This window comes from Nanorana parkeri, unplaced genomic scaffold (genome assembly GCF_000935625.1).
Source record: "Nanorana parkeri isolate BGI_ZX_2015 unplaced genomic scaffold, ASM93562v1 scaffold457, whole genome shotgun sequence".
NCBI lineage: Eukaryota > Metazoa > Chordata > Amphibia > Anura > Dicroglossidae > Nanorana > Nanorana parkeri.
Window position 1 is genome coordinate 213960 of NW_017306725.1, and position 18424 is coordinate 232383.

General features: G+C 39.2%; 1 protein-coding gene across 1 annotated transcript in view; it reads right to left on the minus strand.

Annotated features, from left to right (window-relative positions):
- The window catches only part of DGKH (diacylglycerol kinase eta), a 172140-nt gene that overhangs the window by 15192 nt on the left and 138524 nt on the right, over window positions 1–18424 (minus strand). The window contains exons 20-28 of the mRNA XM_018560473.1: window positions 16319–16415; window positions 14189–14296; window positions 13155–13268; window positions 11184–11318; window positions 9734–9900; window positions 7794–7899; window positions 7136–7228; window positions 4552–4671; window positions 4146–4254 (exon numbers count right to left, since the gene is read on the minus strand). Coding sequence (XP_018415975.1) covers window positions 4146–4254; window positions 4552–4671; window positions 7136–7228; window positions 7794–7899; window positions 9734–9900; window positions 11184–11318; window positions 13155–13268; window positions 14189–14296; window positions 16319–16415 — 1049 coding nt within the window. The remainder of the gene's footprint in view (window positions 1–4145; window positions 4255–4551; window positions 4672–7135; window positions 7229–7793; window positions 7900–9733; window positions 9901–11183; window positions 11319–13154; window positions 13269–14188; window positions 14297–16318; window positions 16416–18424) is intronic.

Below are 18424 nucleotides of genomic sequence, written 5' to 3' on the forward strand. Positions count from 1 at the left end.
GAAGTAGTGGAACTCAATTTAGTAGTTTAGGGAGACAAAGACATTTTCTTTACTTTAAGCTTTCATAAAGGAAGACCAATGTCCTTCTCAAATTGTCAAAAGCAAAAAAGAGTAATATGGGGGAATTTATCAAAACTGGAGCAGGCAGAATCTAGAGCAACCAATCAGCTTCTCTCAAGTTTATTCAGGTAAGATTTTAAAATGAGAGAGAAAAGCTGATTGGTTACCATGCAAATCTGCTCCAGTTTTGATAAATTCCCCTCAGAATGTTTTGTTGCAGACACGGAATTTTGGTGCAAGAAAAGTGCTATGTGATACAGGCAGCATAACCTGCATGATAGTTATTGTTTTAGAGTGCCAATCATTTTTTGTTTGTTATGAAAGTCATGTTTTTGTGAAAATGTAGGAATAAGGGGTAGTTTCATTTTATGAATATGTTCAGTTAAGGGTCATGTTAACAGAATAAAGTAGAACTCCATGAAAGCTTATCTACATCTTAACTATCTCTAACAAAATCCCACTGCCATTTCAGGGAGACAACAATCCTCTGTTTGGGGTCCACAGGTTTCTTCCAGTTGAGAGTAAGAGGCAAACACATTCAAACATGCAGAATTTTGCAGCACCAATAAGGAATGAGTAAGGAATGAATGCATGATTAAGATTCTTCACCTTAGACAGCAATCATGGTTATTATGCCAACATCTAGATATTGGTTGCTGTGTTTTCCAGGAGAACTCATTTGCATATTGAGAACTTGGGCCGATATCAGAACATACAAAATATGTGCACATATCTATGGCCATACAATTGTATAATCCATTTGTGGCTGAATCTGGAGCTGCTCTCCAATAGGATAGTGAGAATAATGGTACTATTACCTTCCAAGTATAATACATTAATATTTTTTTTTGTGCTTTTTTTCCTAGTGTGCATTTTGAAATCTATTGCCAAGCGTTCCACTACAAAAATAAACTTACCAAAAAGCAGGGTAACTGTTCTGCATGCTTTATTAAAGTGCTGATGTACGTTATACTTTGGTGATCTTGTTTTATTATCCTTCACCTGATTGCTTAAACCATTTGTGATAACACCAAAATTAAAACTAGATATTTTAAAAATCTTTTTAAGCCTCACGTATTTGAATTAAGTGATTTTCTAGTCCTGCATGTTATCAGTTGTAGTGTCCTCCCCTTAGATTCTTGACGATCTTTTAAAAGATTTCCGCATTTGCTCCTGAGAACATTGACACAGCCCCTTCAAAAGTAAGCTACTACCTTCCACTGCAGGCACATATATTTAATCATCATAACAAAGCCAATAATTGTCCAAAAAGTACAGTTGAATGCTGTTATATGAAAACACCATTCTCCATGGTCCTGTCATAAAGAACATGTTTCACTCATATACTGCTACATTTCAGGACAATGGAGATCTGACAAACACAAATGAAGTACATAAACAGCATTCATTTCAATTGCTGCAAACAACACCCACATTTCCTAATATTTGCCTAATACTGCATATACAGACAAATATGTCTGTAATGGGTAATACACTGCCAATGACTACAGCTCATCTTCCTGCTATATGATACTAGTATAATGACAGGTGGATTATACATACCTGTAATCGCATTACAGCAACCAAACTAAACTGTGACATTGTACACTAGGTACCAAAAGGTGCCGTCTGCTCCTCTGCCAGCCTCAAATGCTTTCTTAAAGCTACTATCTGCAGAGAACTAAAAAAAAATCCACCCCTCAGGGGAGCCATGCGGGGGGAGTCAGTTCATGTACCCCATTACCCAGTTATTTTGCTTTGTGTTTCTTTATACTGGCTCCAGCATCAGATCCAGGTAAACGAGTAGCAGAATGCCCCCTATGGTGCCTGCTATATGTAAGGAGTCTTAGTTTGGTTGTATAGTTGTAGATTCTCTTAAAGTAGAACTATAGCCAGGCTATGGACATTTAAATATTTATATACTGACAAGCATTATATAAGCTTCAGAATAAGCCCTCAATGGCTTCCTTAAGGGAATTCTCAATACAATTTATCTTCAAAGTTCACAGTGATGTTTTCAGGCAGCTATGACCAACACACTCTGCCGGCCACTCTCACCAGCTATGATCTGTCGGCATTGCATATACAGTGGTGGCAAAAATTGTGGACACTTTTGGAAATTGTAATGTTTTGCAACTTTCAGACTTATAGCAAATGTTATTTTGCAAGTGCAAAATATGTCATTTTAAAGAAAATGTCATGCTAAATATAATACAAAAACCAGAATGCAAATATATGCAGTATAACAAAAAGATACGCTTACTTTAGTCTAAAAAATAAACACAAGTGTGATTCAGTTAAGAAGCAGATGTTAAGTGCAAACCCTACTGGCCAATCACAGCCCTTGCTCTGGGGACGAATCAAATGGCAGTAACTGCAATACATCTGGTGAGAAGCTGGGGAAAGTCAGTTTTGCTGTTTGTACTATTATTTGGAGTTAAAAAAATAAGATATCATTATTTGGTAGTGATGGCCGAAAATACGCATTACAGAGTAGGAGAAGGATAAGTACTATCCTTGTCGCACTCCTTACCGATATGTCCCTTGTAGTGGGGGGTGCTCGCAGTGACTGCGGATGGCGCCGCAAATGTCAGCAAAATTGTAGAAATGTCACAAGCACACCAATCCTTTTAAGATAGCAAAAGCTTAATTTAGTGTAGTTTTTTGTCATATGACCAACAAGCGCTTTCGGGACCACTCAGGGTCCCTTCATCAGGCATTAGCATTGACGAGTAGGAGAAGGGCTACATCCCGACTGCATGGAAGCCAATGTAAAGCAACCAACAAGCATTATTTGGGCATGTATGGCAACAAATGGCGTTGACCGCCTTCATGTAATCGACGGCACGGTGAACGCAAGAAAATACATTGACACCATCCTGGAACCAAAACTGCTATCTTCCATCAGGGATCTCTTTCCCAACAATGCACCATTTCTATTTCAGCAGGATTCAGCTCCCTGCCACATGGCAAAAATATGCAATTAGCACCGTTCACAACAAAGTCCATTCCATGGTTGACCTGATCAGGAAAAACCCCTGACCTGAATCCGATAGAAAATTTGAGGCACCGTTTGAAAAGCCTTGTACGAATGAGGCGGTCATCGAATAAAAGGGAATTCATTGAGGCTAGAATTGTTTCCTGGCACTACGTAATAACGAAGGCAGAGCTTCAAATACTTGTTGGCTCAATGAGACGTTGCTGTGATGCAGTTTTAAAGAATAAAGGCTATCCTACTAAATACTGATAGTACATTGAAACCATACATGCATTACAGTATATTCAGCATGATTGCAGTATTCCCTGCATAACTTATTTTGGACTGCATATAATTTACGTTTTGTTGTTTGTATTGAATTCAGCTTTAAATTAACATAAACATTTACATCTGGTGCAAAATAATTTATAATAATAATGCAATAATAATTTCCTGTAAGCCTGCAAAGTTGCAAAACATGAACATTTCAAAAAGTGTGTCCACAATTTTTGCCACCACTGTATATGTAAGCACAGAGACCTAGTGATGACATAATTGGGTCTAAAATGAAGTATGAAATGAAAGGGGGAGGAGGAACCAGGGCAGGGAAAATATAAGCCGATTAAACGTGAGCTTTAAGGATGAATTGCTTAACAGTGGTTATAGCTAGGAAGATCAGCGAGGGCTGGTTTTACAGTTTATTCTGCGTAAGAATATGTAAATATTTGAATGTGAATGCCCATAACCTGATCAGAGTTCTACTATTTTGGGAATTTTAGTGCAGAGACTTCAACCCCAAATCCCTGAAATAAATCATATAGATGCTTTGCCCTTCTGATATCTCTAAAAACTAAAATACATTTTTTTAGAGGACTGGCCCTTTAGATTATCATATGTATTGATGTCCTCCAGATGTAAAATTATTTCATAGGTCATGCTGCAGCAATATCCATATGCAGTCCCCCAATAAATTATATATTAAACCTAAAATAACTTCTGCCTGCAAAGTTGGTTTGTAGAAAGTAGAAAAATGTGTCAGTTTTTAAACCATTCCCATGATGATAAACAATATACATCCCAATTACTATTTTGACCAGATAACACATACCAGGCTGAGGGCTGGTCTTATGTTTTTGAGCCTTCTCCTTTTTAAACTTTGGCACTATACGAAATACTGTGCTTCTACTGTTTCTTTTAGTATATTCCATGGGATGATCCTGTTAGAAATAATTTTAAAAAAGGGGATAAATTGTTATTTAGAAATTTAGAAAAACTGCATCAGATGTCATTTAGTAATATAAACATAAGTGATGAATCTAATAAGCAGATCTTTTTGTGACTTCCATGAACCAATGTTGTGTTTTGTTGGACCAAGCCCCCACAAAACTGTGACTGACACACTACCCTTCTGACCCAATCAGTTGCAGCAGGGGCTTTCCCTGCCCCACATTTATACATCATTAGTTATTACTTAATATCCATTACCTATACCCATTACAATACAGATCTCATACCTCCTCCTCATCTGGCTGCAAGACATAGTACAGCCAGGGGATCTCTGCAAGCTTTGTTAACTCCACTTCCACATCATGCAGTGCATTGGATAAAAGCTCTTCATGATGAACTTCCAGCTGCTGTAATACAATGAAGAGTCCAGATAAAAACATCAGCCTGGTCCTACCACATTGTCATCTTTGTAAAATATTACAAAACATACTAGCATTAACTCACATGAACAGGTGGCAGTATTAATGTATTGTAATATACCTTTTTAAAATTCTCACCATCGTATATCTGACTTAAATTTGCTGTACAAAAAAGTGTTCATTTTTTTTCTAACAAAAATAATTCTTTCAAAATATATCTAAAGCCAAAACTTTACGTTTTTTGACACATTGGAGAGGCTCTTTTTTTTTAACCCCTCTGCATTTCATTCCTGTTTTCTGTTCTGTAGAGACAATGGAAAGTGGGAGGAAATCTCTACAAATAGAGGGAAATTCCTTCTTTCACTGGAACTCATGTCACCATTGGAAGATTTACCCTCCATTCCTGTTATGGTGACAACTTATCATTTTGATTTTCCCTTCACATTCAGTACCAGTGAGTGGTCACTGCGGCAAACAGAGATGATGCTAGTCACCAATGAGGGACACAGACAGCTATACAAACCTTGGTTCTAATCCTTCCCTACTCTATTCAAGGCGGGGGGGGGGGAAGGAGGCTTCAGCTTCTGATACATTTTAAAGAATAGGGAGGTGATTTCCACATTTGATTGGTGTCATGGTGCGGGCATAAAAATATCCTATTTTTTGGCCTCTGGGCATAAGACATCCTGAAAAGTCAATTCATTTCTTTTAGGGAAGGCGGTCTCCGAGCTAAAACACACAATTTACATATTTACCTCGTTAACTGTCTAGTGTTAATTGAATCAAAGTTAGGTTTGTTGTGCTTCCCCAGCAAGGAAGCATTTACCAATGTATGTTCTTCCTGAATTCTCTAGACAAAATGTCTCTGGGTGAGTTTGTCACCAGAGGGAAAAGGTGTCTCCTCACCTAGTGTGTATTTCAATGTTAAGAAGGCTTAAAAAAGGCCATATCTCATAACTCCTGTCCCATACATGATATGATCGTAGAACCTTCATGGAAAGAACGGTGACACCAAGGTGAATTGTTTGGCACCAGACATCAGAGGTTTACCTTGGAGGATGGCAAAGTTCTGATAATTGGGTCTCTTTAAGGTGTTTTTGGTTCTGTTAGCTGCAGAGTGCCGGAGTTTGGACTCTGCAGATAGCAGAATAGCTGGAACCAGAGCCATCACTTTCGGATCCATAATTCAGAACTGGAAACAGTTATGAGGGGTCCAAGATGATGAATAGAAAAAGAGTATCTGAGACCCCGGGGTAATATTCCCTCTCCAGCCCCTTCAATCTGATTGGCTGATCTCAGGGGGTGGAAACTGGTTTTGATCTTCACAAGTATAATAATTGAGATCTAAAACCGACAAATTGTCACATTCAAGGGGTCCATTCACAGATGGGAGTGTGTCCGTGTTTTTCTATCCCGGAAGCAGGATTATTCATAATTTCTGTAAGTTTGATCCCGTCTTATTTCAAACTGTTGCTTGTATGTATGTGTGTCTCACTTTGAAACATCTGCTTTTTGTAATGATCTTTTTCTATGCACTGCCCGTCTTAAAATTAAATATAAAATAATAAGCTGGTTTTTGATTGCTCTAAAAGAATGCACGAATCTGAAGAGACTGTTATGTGTCGGTTGTATGTGTATAGTCAATTGATTGTGACATCGGTGCCTTGACGCTCGGTTGTAAGTCATTGCCAGGCAGGGATCTGTGTGTCTGATGTGGGTGTGTGTGGGCAGTGGAAGAAGTGGGTACGCCAGGATTCTAGCTTAAGAGGATAGTTTAGGGGATCTTAGTAGGCGTGAGGAGACCACTTAGGCTGCCACACAACCATTAGAGTACACTAGATTGTATGCCAGATTTGCATCTGCCTGTGTGTGTGTCCAGCCAGGTTGAGTTGAGTGAGTCTCCCTCTAGTGGTGGCTAGCAGTAGTGCAGGAGACTGAGTGGAGATACTAACTGCAGAGGTAATTGTGCCTGGTTTTAGCTAACCTGTAACTGCTAGTGAGAGCAGGGTGTGTGGTCTGCAAAGCCTGTGTGCCAGTCTGCTTGAGTGCAGAGTGTATGGACTAGGAGAGTCCAGGGAAAGGTTCCCCACAAGCCTATAAGTTGTGGGTGGTGGCAGCTTAGTTAGTATATTTGTGTGTGAGTGTTGTTGCACGGCCCTACGTCACACGCCGTGCGTGACAGTTGGTGGCAGCAGTGGTGGGATCGTTAATCGCCATCTCCCAGTCTAGTGAAGACAGATAGTGGTTTTCAACCCTCTTACCGCTGCACTAAGTCACCTGGTCGCTTGGACTAGTGCCCCCTTCCGTGACAATTGGTATAGGGTTTGAGTGAGCCACCCCTCAACAGGAGAGGAAAAGCATCATTTAAAATGGTAAGTGAATATGGTGTTTGGAATTATACGTAAAACAGTTACTGAACACTGCATCCACTCACTAAAACTGAAGCACTTACCAGTGGTACTCTCCCAACCAAGAGAGACTCTGTTTCATTGTGCAGTGCCTTCACATTCATTGCTACTTCAATGGCAGTGTTCCTAGTGAGATTCTGGAGAAAAAGATGTCAAACCTTTTTTTTTTCTCATATCACATATTAATTCAAAATAGTTACATTTTATCAGTGAGTAAAATAATTCCACAAACACTCTCAATCTTTAGCGTTTTAGGACTAAAGAGAATGATAAGTTGATAGAGAATATCACACATCATAAACACCGAATGAACATGTACAGAACATTAATTATTCTATCACGTGACCATGAAAACTCAGCACTACTACTGGCAGGATTGTTTCTTTCATCCAGTATTCTAGTGATAAGGAAAACATCAACAACGATAACCCAGCACTCCTGATGACTACTTCCTTGCATGTCAGACCTCTGCTTCCACAAAGAAAGAAAGGGTACCTCTCTGCAGCATGCAGGTATAATTAGGCAGGCTGTGGCTGCTTTCTAAAGAAAGCAAACTGTATGCTTTGTTAAATAGCACTGCATTGTGCATGAGGCCATCCACAGCCTGGAGCATGAGGGGAAAAATTTGCTTTGACGTTGCTGTCTGAGGAGGACTGGTCATTTCAAGTCAAGTACAAGGTAAACCTTTGGTACCACGCTTACCTCTGGAAACCTAGGATTGGCTTTGTTTAGTGCATGTGAGCAGGCATTCACTGCATGAGCCAGCTCTTGTTCCAACAAACTGTGGATTTTTGCAGCTTCGCATATTCTGTAAAAATAAAAAAAAAAAGAAGCTTTAAGAGGCATTTACAAACTATAATTCTATTATGAAGAATCTCAGATATGAAGTATTGCTAGATATACATTATACTTCATGATAAGGCAAATTAGTGCGTTTCTGGCAATGGTCATACTACGGCTACATTTAAGGCAAAGAAAATGTTGCTCTTACTCCCCCCCAGCACTAAATACTTATCTTTCATTCACTCCCATATTGCTCTGTTCAGTGCCAGGAGCCAAATGAAGCTGGTGGTACTTCCCAGCATAGAGGAAAATGTGACTCACTCCATCTGAGATCGTTAGGACAGTCATCGCTGTCACACTGCAATTCTCTAGCCATGTGTACCCTACAACTCTGGAGACTTGTAGCTTACACAGGGATTTTGTGTTGCCTCTTGTTAGCGAAAGTAAGGTAATGTCTTTGGAAGTCATTAAAGTGAACTTATTTTCCAAAAAGATTCACTTTAATATGAAGCTGAAGTGGAATAAAATATGACCTAGTACCTGCACATCATATACCTTTTATTAAACAATTTGGCACATCCCTGCTGCTGTAGAACATATCAACCAGATACCCTGATTAAGAGCCTTGCTCCACACCCCTACCATGTGAATTATTGCCTGGTAAGCTCAAACATCACTATGGCAGCAACTAATAATAATAAAAAGCGACATAATCTGCCTGCACCCAGAGGTGCCAGCTATGTGAGCACATACAGTAGGTGGCAGGGGTAGTTTTATTGCCATTCAAGTTGCCTATAACACTAAACACTGCACTACAGGCAATCACACATACACTCTAATAATACACATTATTATACTTTTTTTTTTACAAAGATGCTCAGGAAACCTCAACATGCCAAACTTCTAAAAGTTTATCTTGAATGAATGCAATGCCTAAAAAAAACTCAAGATGTCCTCAGTGTGCTACAAAATCGGGCACAACAGCATCTAGCCAATGCAAAAAGGGAAGTGAGTACATAGGCAAAATTTACTGAAGGTGATTAAAATATTTTGGAATCATTGAAATTGAAAATGTAACACTTGCTTGGACAGGCCAGTAACATACGGCATACGCTGAAGAAAACGTGGCCCTAGAAACCGAGAACATTTCCATCTTCTTTTTGGCATATATTTTTTAAATCAGCAGAATTGCGGTTAACAGAGCGCATGCCCACTTAAGCCCCCTTTAAATAAACCCTTGAGTGCATTTATCCTCTGAATTCCTGGACAACATATTCAAAGAGTCAATGGGAATATTCAAACTTGTACGTGCAGCCAGATGAAGGAAAATTTTCAAATAAGCTTAACAGCTCTGGCAAGGTGGCTCCACATCAAGGCTTCCGTCAATGGGTACCCAATACGCTAACGCACCAGACCAAAGACATATGAGCGTTCAAGACATTTTTTAGACCTCCTCTATTGTAGCTTAACAGCTGTTACTCCATGGAGGAGAGTAGTCACTATTCTCTCCATCCAAGTTTACCTTACGTGGAGTCCTGATGAAGGGGGGTGGGGTGCGGGGGGAGTTTATTTTGCCTGCAAAAGGCATTGGCTGTTCTTACCAAAAATGAAAAAGCATCTTGGATATTTTTTTATCTGTTTTTGGTCTGATGCTCTTTTTTGCAATTCTATGGTTTGTCCTCTGAAGTCTTATATACCTAATAGTTAAAAGACTCTCTTATCAAGGCAAAATAGTCTGTATTAATAATGTGAACAAAATGTCCTATGACTTGTACCAGTATTACACCCACATGCATAAACAAACATAAATATGGTTATACTTGCTTAGTACAAGGACCTGAGCCTAGAAACCTGCCCACCTTGTAATAAGTTCCTCAGCAGCCTGTGAGCACAGATGAATGAGGGCGACCTCTTCCTCTGTAGCTAGGTCAACAGCTTGCGGAGAGTACAAGTGAGGACGTAGAGCAGGCTTACACGAATCATACTTCTGCTTGTCCTCCCAGGACTTTAAAGTGTTTTCAAAGGCCTGTAACAAAATACTTAATATTAGAGCAACTACAGCAAACATCCACTGAAATCTGGCTTTGAAATGTCACCTGCAAAGTATTTAGCTTAAATACTACACATTTTAGTTAAGATATCAATGCAGTAATCAGCGCTAGAGCAGTTATGTATTACAAAATGCATTATGTACTGGCTTCCCATATACATATGTTTGCCCACAGACACATTTTAACTTCATGGCGCTAACAGGCGAATAGTAAATGTTCAATGTCACAGGTTTTTTTTTCCTCCTAAATATTTGCTACACATTTAAAGCAAATCTCAAGCTATCCATATAGAAACACTTACTGTATATAGTGTCAAAAAGTAGAAAAAATATTTGACAAAAATATCACAAGGATGTTCTGATATAGTTATCACATCATGTTGATCAAAAGAGGCAACTAGTGTTTAGGAACTATTCAGTAGATGCCCTTTTTTTATCATTTAGTATGCTCAGTGCCAATAAGAAATCACAGTTACTTTCATCATCATTCTTCAAGGAGCTGACTTTATTCAATAACTTTGTCAGCAGAGTGAAGAATGAAGAGGTGAGCTCAGTGCACACAATGACAGCCAGCGTCATCACATCACACATTGTGACAGGCGTTATCACAGTTTATGGGTAAAATACAGCAATATGATGACAGCACGGGAAGATTAAACTGCTGAGGTTATCAACGGTGAACGTTAGACACCGAGGTCTCTTTTTACATCTAATCTAAAAAAATGGTGTCTGGTGTCAACCAAAGATTTACCAAAATAAAAAGTGCCGAGATAGCTTAGAAAACACTGAAAACGTAAACCAAAAACATAACAGTAACGCAACGTGTATGAATATCTATTTTAATCTGTGTTAATTCCAATTAAGCCATTATGTTGAATCCATAAAATACTTGTAAAATGTGAATTGAATTATGGATTCCACAGATTTTGCAAATGTTGTGGTTCTAAAACCCGTTTTTAACACAAGTTGTTAGTGTAATTTGTTTTTGTTGCTGGCTAGCTGGTGAGTGTGCTGGGAAATGTATGTGTTTGTTCTGTGTAAAGCCCTTCCATGTGCACCTTACTTTAAAAAGCTAGTTCTAAATAAATTGGTGTAGTTGACATTTTTTGTTTGAATTGAGTTATTAGCCTGAAAGGATCCCACAATGAGAAACTTTTCCTTAGCAAATGTGAATGGGTTGAAAAGAAATCAGAAATATAAAATTCTTACTATAAGATGGAATAGTGAATGCATTCATGGATTATCCTAATCACACTTACCCTGTCTCTGGTTAACATCTGAGCCCTATTTTTGTGTACAATTTTAATCACCCCGGGGGGCTGAATCCATGCTTCACCATCTACTTGTACAGGAACACCCTCCTCTCCGAGAATAGTGATCTTCACTGACCGACACTGTGAAACAAGCAACAGATGCATAAGATGTATTGCCTGGCCTAGTGTTACCCAACCAGCTGGTTCTTAAGAACATACACTATATTTTGTTGCACCCACATGGGCACTGCATTCTGAGTGTTAACATTTAGAATGAAACTATGCATGATGACCTGGAGATGTGAATGAGTCTGGATTTGAAAAGATCTATAGCTGGCTTGTACTGGTACACAATTCTCATTCTAAGGCACACTGGCCCATGGTTGGTGATATTGCCCTGTTTATGTGCAATGTGATTGTATCTCTTGCAGTCTCCTCGGGGATGGCGATTTTGTATCTCTTACATTTGGAGCCATATTTGTTCATGTTTCCGTATATTCTGAAGTAGTAGACTTATTTCTACAAGAAGTGTCAATTAAGAACCACAATTTCACTACTGATTATAAGCATATTCTGACAATGAGTTTGTACTTCGACAGTATATAGCAGCTATGTAGTGGAATCATGTTGAATATACATATAAATGATGTACAATATACCATAATCTGTATTTGTAAATGTATTGTAATTCTGGCTCTTTTTTAAAGTACAAAATGTAAACAATATTTTCTATGATAATTCAAGAAGAACTCTGGGCATAAATATTCTTACCCCTTGCAGTGGGGATTTAGCCTCTCCCTCTACTCTAGCAGTCTATGGTCCTGTGAGTCATCACATCCTATACATTGTAGAGGACATGAGTACGCTGAGGGACCTTCCATCGCTGGAGAGGAGACAGGCTGAATGGACTGGCCTAGCACTCAGCCAACTGTGAGGTTTAATTGAGCATATCTATTATTTTCAACCCTAGATGAAAAAAGGTACTTATCCCTCGGCAGTGCGGGGAGTAGCCTGAATATTTATGCCAGAGTTCTTCTTTAACCACTTAAAGAGCGGTGTGTTAAACCCCCTCCCTGTCCAGGCCATTTTAGTATTCAGCACTGCAGTACTTTGGCTGACATTTATTCCATCATGCAACACTGTACTGAAATTCATCGTTCAGGGATATTTAATCCCCACTGGGGTTTTTATTTTTTACTATATAAAGAAAAAAAGTACCTGAAATTTATTACCCAATTTTTTGGTAAAATATATAAGACGAGGTCACGTCGGGTAGATAGACACTAAACATGTCAAGCCTTTAAATTGGGTGCACCGCGAAATTGCAAAAAAACACAAAACCTATCATACCCAAAATTGGCCATAGGCGATGCTTTAAAAGCATTTACCACTCATTAGTTTAGCGTTAACGGTGAATGATGGCCCTAGAATTATTGCCTATGCTCCGTTGTATGTAACATGTGCGGCGCAATTGTCGTTTTCGCACCTGACGCATGTTTGCATTTGTGTGTGTGTGTATATATATATATTATATATATATATATATAGATATATATATATATAGATATATATTATATACACATACATACATACACACATTATTATTATATACACACACACACACACACACACACATCCTGGACACCTTAAAAATCTCATGTGCGTGTATTACGAGGATCAGGGATGTGGTGCCATAGATTGGAGGAGGAATAGATAGTCAATTTGTAATGTTAAGCCCATATATAGGTGTACTTTTCATTTAACTGACAGTCTCCTCTTTTATATTTCATGAAGAATGTACAGGTTACATTGTGTAGTGTTTTTATTTTTACTGAAAATATAAATTTCATTTGCATTTGTGTTGCCTTGTAAGCTGCTTTTTGTTCCTTAATGGACCACCTGCCTACTATTTTATGCCACCTGGCTGAAACAAATTTGAGGGGAGCACTGTCTTGTAAATTGTAGTATAACACTTACCTGAGCTATCCTATGATGTTGGAGCTTGATCACCCTGGAAACTGCCATTTGCATGCTCCCAAATACTGCCACCACTTCTAAAATCTTATCATCAAATGAGGGAGCACCAAATATCTAGGGAGAGCAAAATAATCTAAATCAAAATAACATACATGTTCCCCATAAAGGGAAAATATAAAATGTGTTAAATGAACTTGATTAAGAATGGTATGTAGTCACCTACAGCTACTAAATGACAACTTTTCACATTGTTTCCAGTATTTTTAATTGAGGCAGGGAACTTATGAGGATGCCTGGTGCCCTTCATATCTTAACATTTTACTATATATAAATCTAATATGTCTACAATATATACTCTAATCCATTATGAACCAGGCATTGTGGTAATGCTTTGTTACCATAAATGTGTTGCGTCAGCACCAGATTATTTAGTTGAAGTGTGAAAGAATCTTCTCCCCAAAGTGGGCTACAGATAGTAAATCAGTAGATTACCACCTGCACACATCATATTTGTGTTCATTATAAAAGAGTAATTACAATCTCTTTGAATGTATCTCAATTGTCATAAATTTAAAGCAAGCCGTAAAAGTGGGTCTGTATCTTTTTACTCGCTGCTTCAACTTTTCATATCTACATATCTCAAAGCCGACTTGAGTAGAAAAACTGGATTTCTCTTTCAAGTGCTTCTTAATTAAATACTCTTTTGGAGCTTGTATGTAAGAATTATTTTAACAAAATTAATACTACAAATCAACAGAACCTCCTCAGCCTGCTGCTATCTAGCTGTGTAATCTCGCCCTCAATTGTGGATAACTTACTGCTACAATCCAGGAAATTATTTTTCTTGCCCGACCAGATTCCTGTGCTAGCTACAAGTTCCCATGCCTAAAATAGCACTAGTATCTGGAATGTTTGGTGTATTTCTGGTCTGACAGCAAGAAAGCTATGAGGAAAAAGTGTGATCAGATCCTTGATGACACCATAAGAAAATAGACAGAAGCTGTGCCTGACTTGCTCTGATCTACTGAACTTACATCATCCTCTTTCGTTCCACCCCAGAAATTAGTGCCACCAGCGTAACTAGGAATGTTTAACACTGCAATACCCTGGAGGCTGGGTAGAGGGATGTACTGCCCATCACACTGTAAAAAAAAAACATTATTATGAGGAGCACGTATTTAAACATCAAGAAAGATTACTCAGTACACGAAAAAATAAACATGCTACACCTTCAAGATAAAGACAGTCATATAATAAACCACAAAATTCAACCCCTTGCTGAGTGACTGCCCATCAGACAGGATAAATTACATTCCATAACTGGTCAGGGGAGTTCAGAGGATTGTTCTACTAACATATAAGAAAAGGGCAAATATTCCCCAGACAAGGAAGTTATACTCAAAAAAATAGATTTATGAGGCCACCTCTTAAACTGCCTATACATGGTAACAGCTGCAGACTGAACAATTAAACATTCTTCTACGGATTCTGAGACTCTCTAATAAACCTCAATAGCACCGAACAAGCTGGAAAAGCAGCATGATGCTGTTTGCGTTCATGAAACAGCAAGTGCAAAGTACCTTAGATAAGAAATAAATGTTCCCATAATACGACAAAAACACATATTCCACTTTTACACTCCATTTAAAACCCAATGGAACTTTCAGTTTAAATTAGCTTGATACATTCCAGGTGCATCAAAACAAAACGGTGTGCAAAGTATCAGGCCTAATGCAACACAGTTGGGCCACCGGCAGTAAACACAGACGTTATCTGGGAAGTTGAAACTTTTCTGCTTCCCAGATGACTTTTTCCTGCGTTTAGATATTGCTGGGTCTAGCCACGTTTAGCTGTGTCTACATGCATTTAACCACATAAAACTAGGCTAAATGGTCCCAGGATGTTTAAACGTGTTTAAATGAAACGCAGCTGGACTGAATGCACCTAGATGCTGCTAAAAGTATAGGTCTGCACTCAGCCATAGCAAAGCACATTGCTTCCAGGCGAAATGAGGTCCAATTGCACCTAGATGCTAACTCCCATGTGCATGGGCCTTACAGGTTTGTTTTCTTTAAACATCAGGCACAGCTTGAGGGAAAAAACAAGGCCTGTCAGCATGCTGCAGACCCTTGCTCTCTGTGAGGGAGTAGTGATCTCTTTGCAGTGGGCAAACATGCGCACTGCAGAGTCAGAGCCAGAGCTCTCGAATCAGCAAGGAGCATGAGCTCTGTGGATAACAGAGCTATATATCTGGCTCAGTTAGGGGCGTTTCAGACCTCTGCAATGAGACCACTATTTTTCCATTAATAAATAAAAAAATGTTCCAAATGATTCCAGACAAGACAGATATATACTTAAGTCACAGCTCTGCATGAAAACCACCCTGAAATGCAGTTACCAGTGATGACAGAGCCATACCTGAGGAAGGGCTGTGGGTCGGGATATAGCCCACTAATTAGGAGACAGTATTGCAATGAGCTTTCACTTAAGGACCATTGGTATGCATGGCCTAGTACAACACTGCTCATTACCACTCATCAAAAACCCATGGCAAGATACTACTGGAATAGAAATGCATTCCTAATCTACAACGGCCATAGGCCTTTCTGGCGAGTCTGTCAGAGTGCAGTGAAAATACCAGCCAAAGGAGATTATGGAAATATCAAAAGAACTGGTACAGTTAGGCCCGCAACATAAAAACCTGATCAAAAGACCAGTATTTATAAAACAAAATGTTACAAGTTTGAGCCATAGTGATTTTTATGTTTATTTTGTTGTGCCTAAAGTTCAGGTTTCATTATGACAGAGTAGAGAAGAAAGATCTAGAAATAATTTTAGCCAAACTGAAAAGGTTACATTATTTAGACAGTGTCTGGAATCTAGGTTCTCTGGTTGCCTTTATTTGCCTATGCATATATCCAGTGGCCACCTTCTATTTTAAGATGGCCACTGGATATATTGCAGAGGCAAATAAAGGCACCCAGAGAACCTAGATCCAGACAATTAAATGAGACCTGTTCTGAATAGGTTTTCCTTTAACAGTAAGCTCAAATACATTTTAAGCTTTGAAGCTGTATTCCATCAGATTAATCTAATTAATATCTGCTGCTCATATCTTTCTAGATTGCATGAAAAGACAACGCAATAATGTTCTAGAGGAGTACCTCAAGTTGAACCTTTTGCTCCAAATTCTTGTAAGTTCTTTGCAGTAATTCTTTGGTGCCAAGTACTCCATACCACATCATATTTTTGGTTCTACTTCTGAATGACAACACAAATAAAATGATGTTAAACAGACTGGAAAGAAACAAATAGGATAATTTTTAACAGTGAATGGATAAAGTAACGGATACACCGCACCGCAAAAAGTGTCATGTTAAATATTTTATTTCACGTGTCAAGGAAACTGCCTCAAAAATAACGTTGGTGTCAGTCAAAGCTCATGATCGGCATAGGTGGGCACTCAGCACAATAGATGCTAAATGCCACAAAAAAGGAAGCTTTCAAAATAACCACAAATTGAAGAAACCTCTTTGACACAAACAATAAAAACTGTAAACTGAGATTCAAAAAGCTGGAGAAAAAAAAAGAGGAATGCCATTCGCATACAACTTGTACCAATACACAAAAAGCCTTAAGCAGAAAAAACTTTGACCCAGAGCACTGGGAAAATTAAATTTGCCTAGATGAGCCATTTTTCCTACATCAAGACTGGCTAACATGTGAAAAACAACAAATTGCCTGGTAGAAGGTCAATAATGGTATGAGAAGCAATGTGCTGGTAGTCAGAATATGAAAAAATGTTTTAAAGAACTGGAAGCGGCATATGTTTCACAACTGCTCCCCATACAGACTATTCAGGAATGATTTTATGAATACCAACTAGGATGACGTCAAAAGCCGCCTGCAGTCTCCCCAACCACTCGATCTAGACATCATTGAAACTTTATATGAAGTACATTGCTTTACACCTTCATCCCTCAACAAATGTGGGGCTTTTATTGGGGTTTATTTTATACACCTGCTGCCCTTTACCCTAAGTCAATAAGAAAAGCTGTATAATACTTAACCCCTGCTCCTGCTATGTAATGCAAGCAATTACCGTATGTCTTTTTGACAGCTGCTAATTTGCTGGTAATAACAGCAGAGGCAGAGGAGAGAAGCTGGACCTAAGAGAAGCATCCTAAAAACTTTACTGAAGTTTTTTAGGATGTATTTCTTACATTTAACATCCTTAAAAGTAAACTATGGCCTAACCTTTTCTGGCCATAGTTCTCTTTAGGGTCACAGGAGGACTTATAATAAAGTCCTCCTGTGACCCAAAACTCAGCATATAGCACATTATTGACCGTTTTATACTGACAGAGCAGAGCCGCTCTGCAGCCAGGAAAGATCCACACTGCCACCTGATTGACAGCTGGCTCTGCCCCTCTAGAGCTGTCTGTCCCCTCCACTGTCCATCCCTCCAGTCAGCACTGAAGGAACGGAGAGGGGAGAATCCCTGCAGGGTGTGATGACTGACAGTCATCGCTCTCTCCGCGAAGATCGGGAACTGAGCATTCAGTGGTATGCGATTGCCGAGTTCTCGATCAATAGAGCCCACATGTGACAGCTTCACACGTCAGCTCTAATTATGGGGATGAGTGTATCTCATCCTCCCCATAATTCTCCTTTAGGGCTTGTTCACACCATATACAGTGTGTTCCAGCGCAGTTAGCTGCTGGTATTGCATAGTAAACTCCCCCTGTGTTCTGGGGCGGGAGGGGGCATGACGGTGCATTGAAGTCCACGACACCGCAGCCACGCCCCCTGGCAGTGCGATCGCATGCACCAGAATGCGGGCACAACAATGAAAAATAGTGCATGCAGCATGTTTTCAGATCGCACTGGACCACAACACAGGCACTGATGTGCCACGCATTCTGGTGCAGGCATTCGCACTGCGCCCCAAAACGCATGGAGCCGGCCAGGATGCAATACAGAGCTTTCCAGCAGCTAACCGCACTTGAACACACTGTCTATAGTGTGAACAAGCCCTTAAGTTGTTAAAGTAGAAACAAACCCAAGAACAAATATTTAATAACTTACATCCTACCAGTCCTTAGGCGCGGTGGCTGCATTATTTCTCCTTCAGCAACTTACCCAGTTGCGGAACGTGAGATTTAGTTTAAGTTTTAAATCTGCTTTAAAATACTTCGTCATTTCTATTATTTTTCTACCCAGTTTATAAATCATATTACTTTTGTACTTCCAGTTGGTTAGTTTCAATT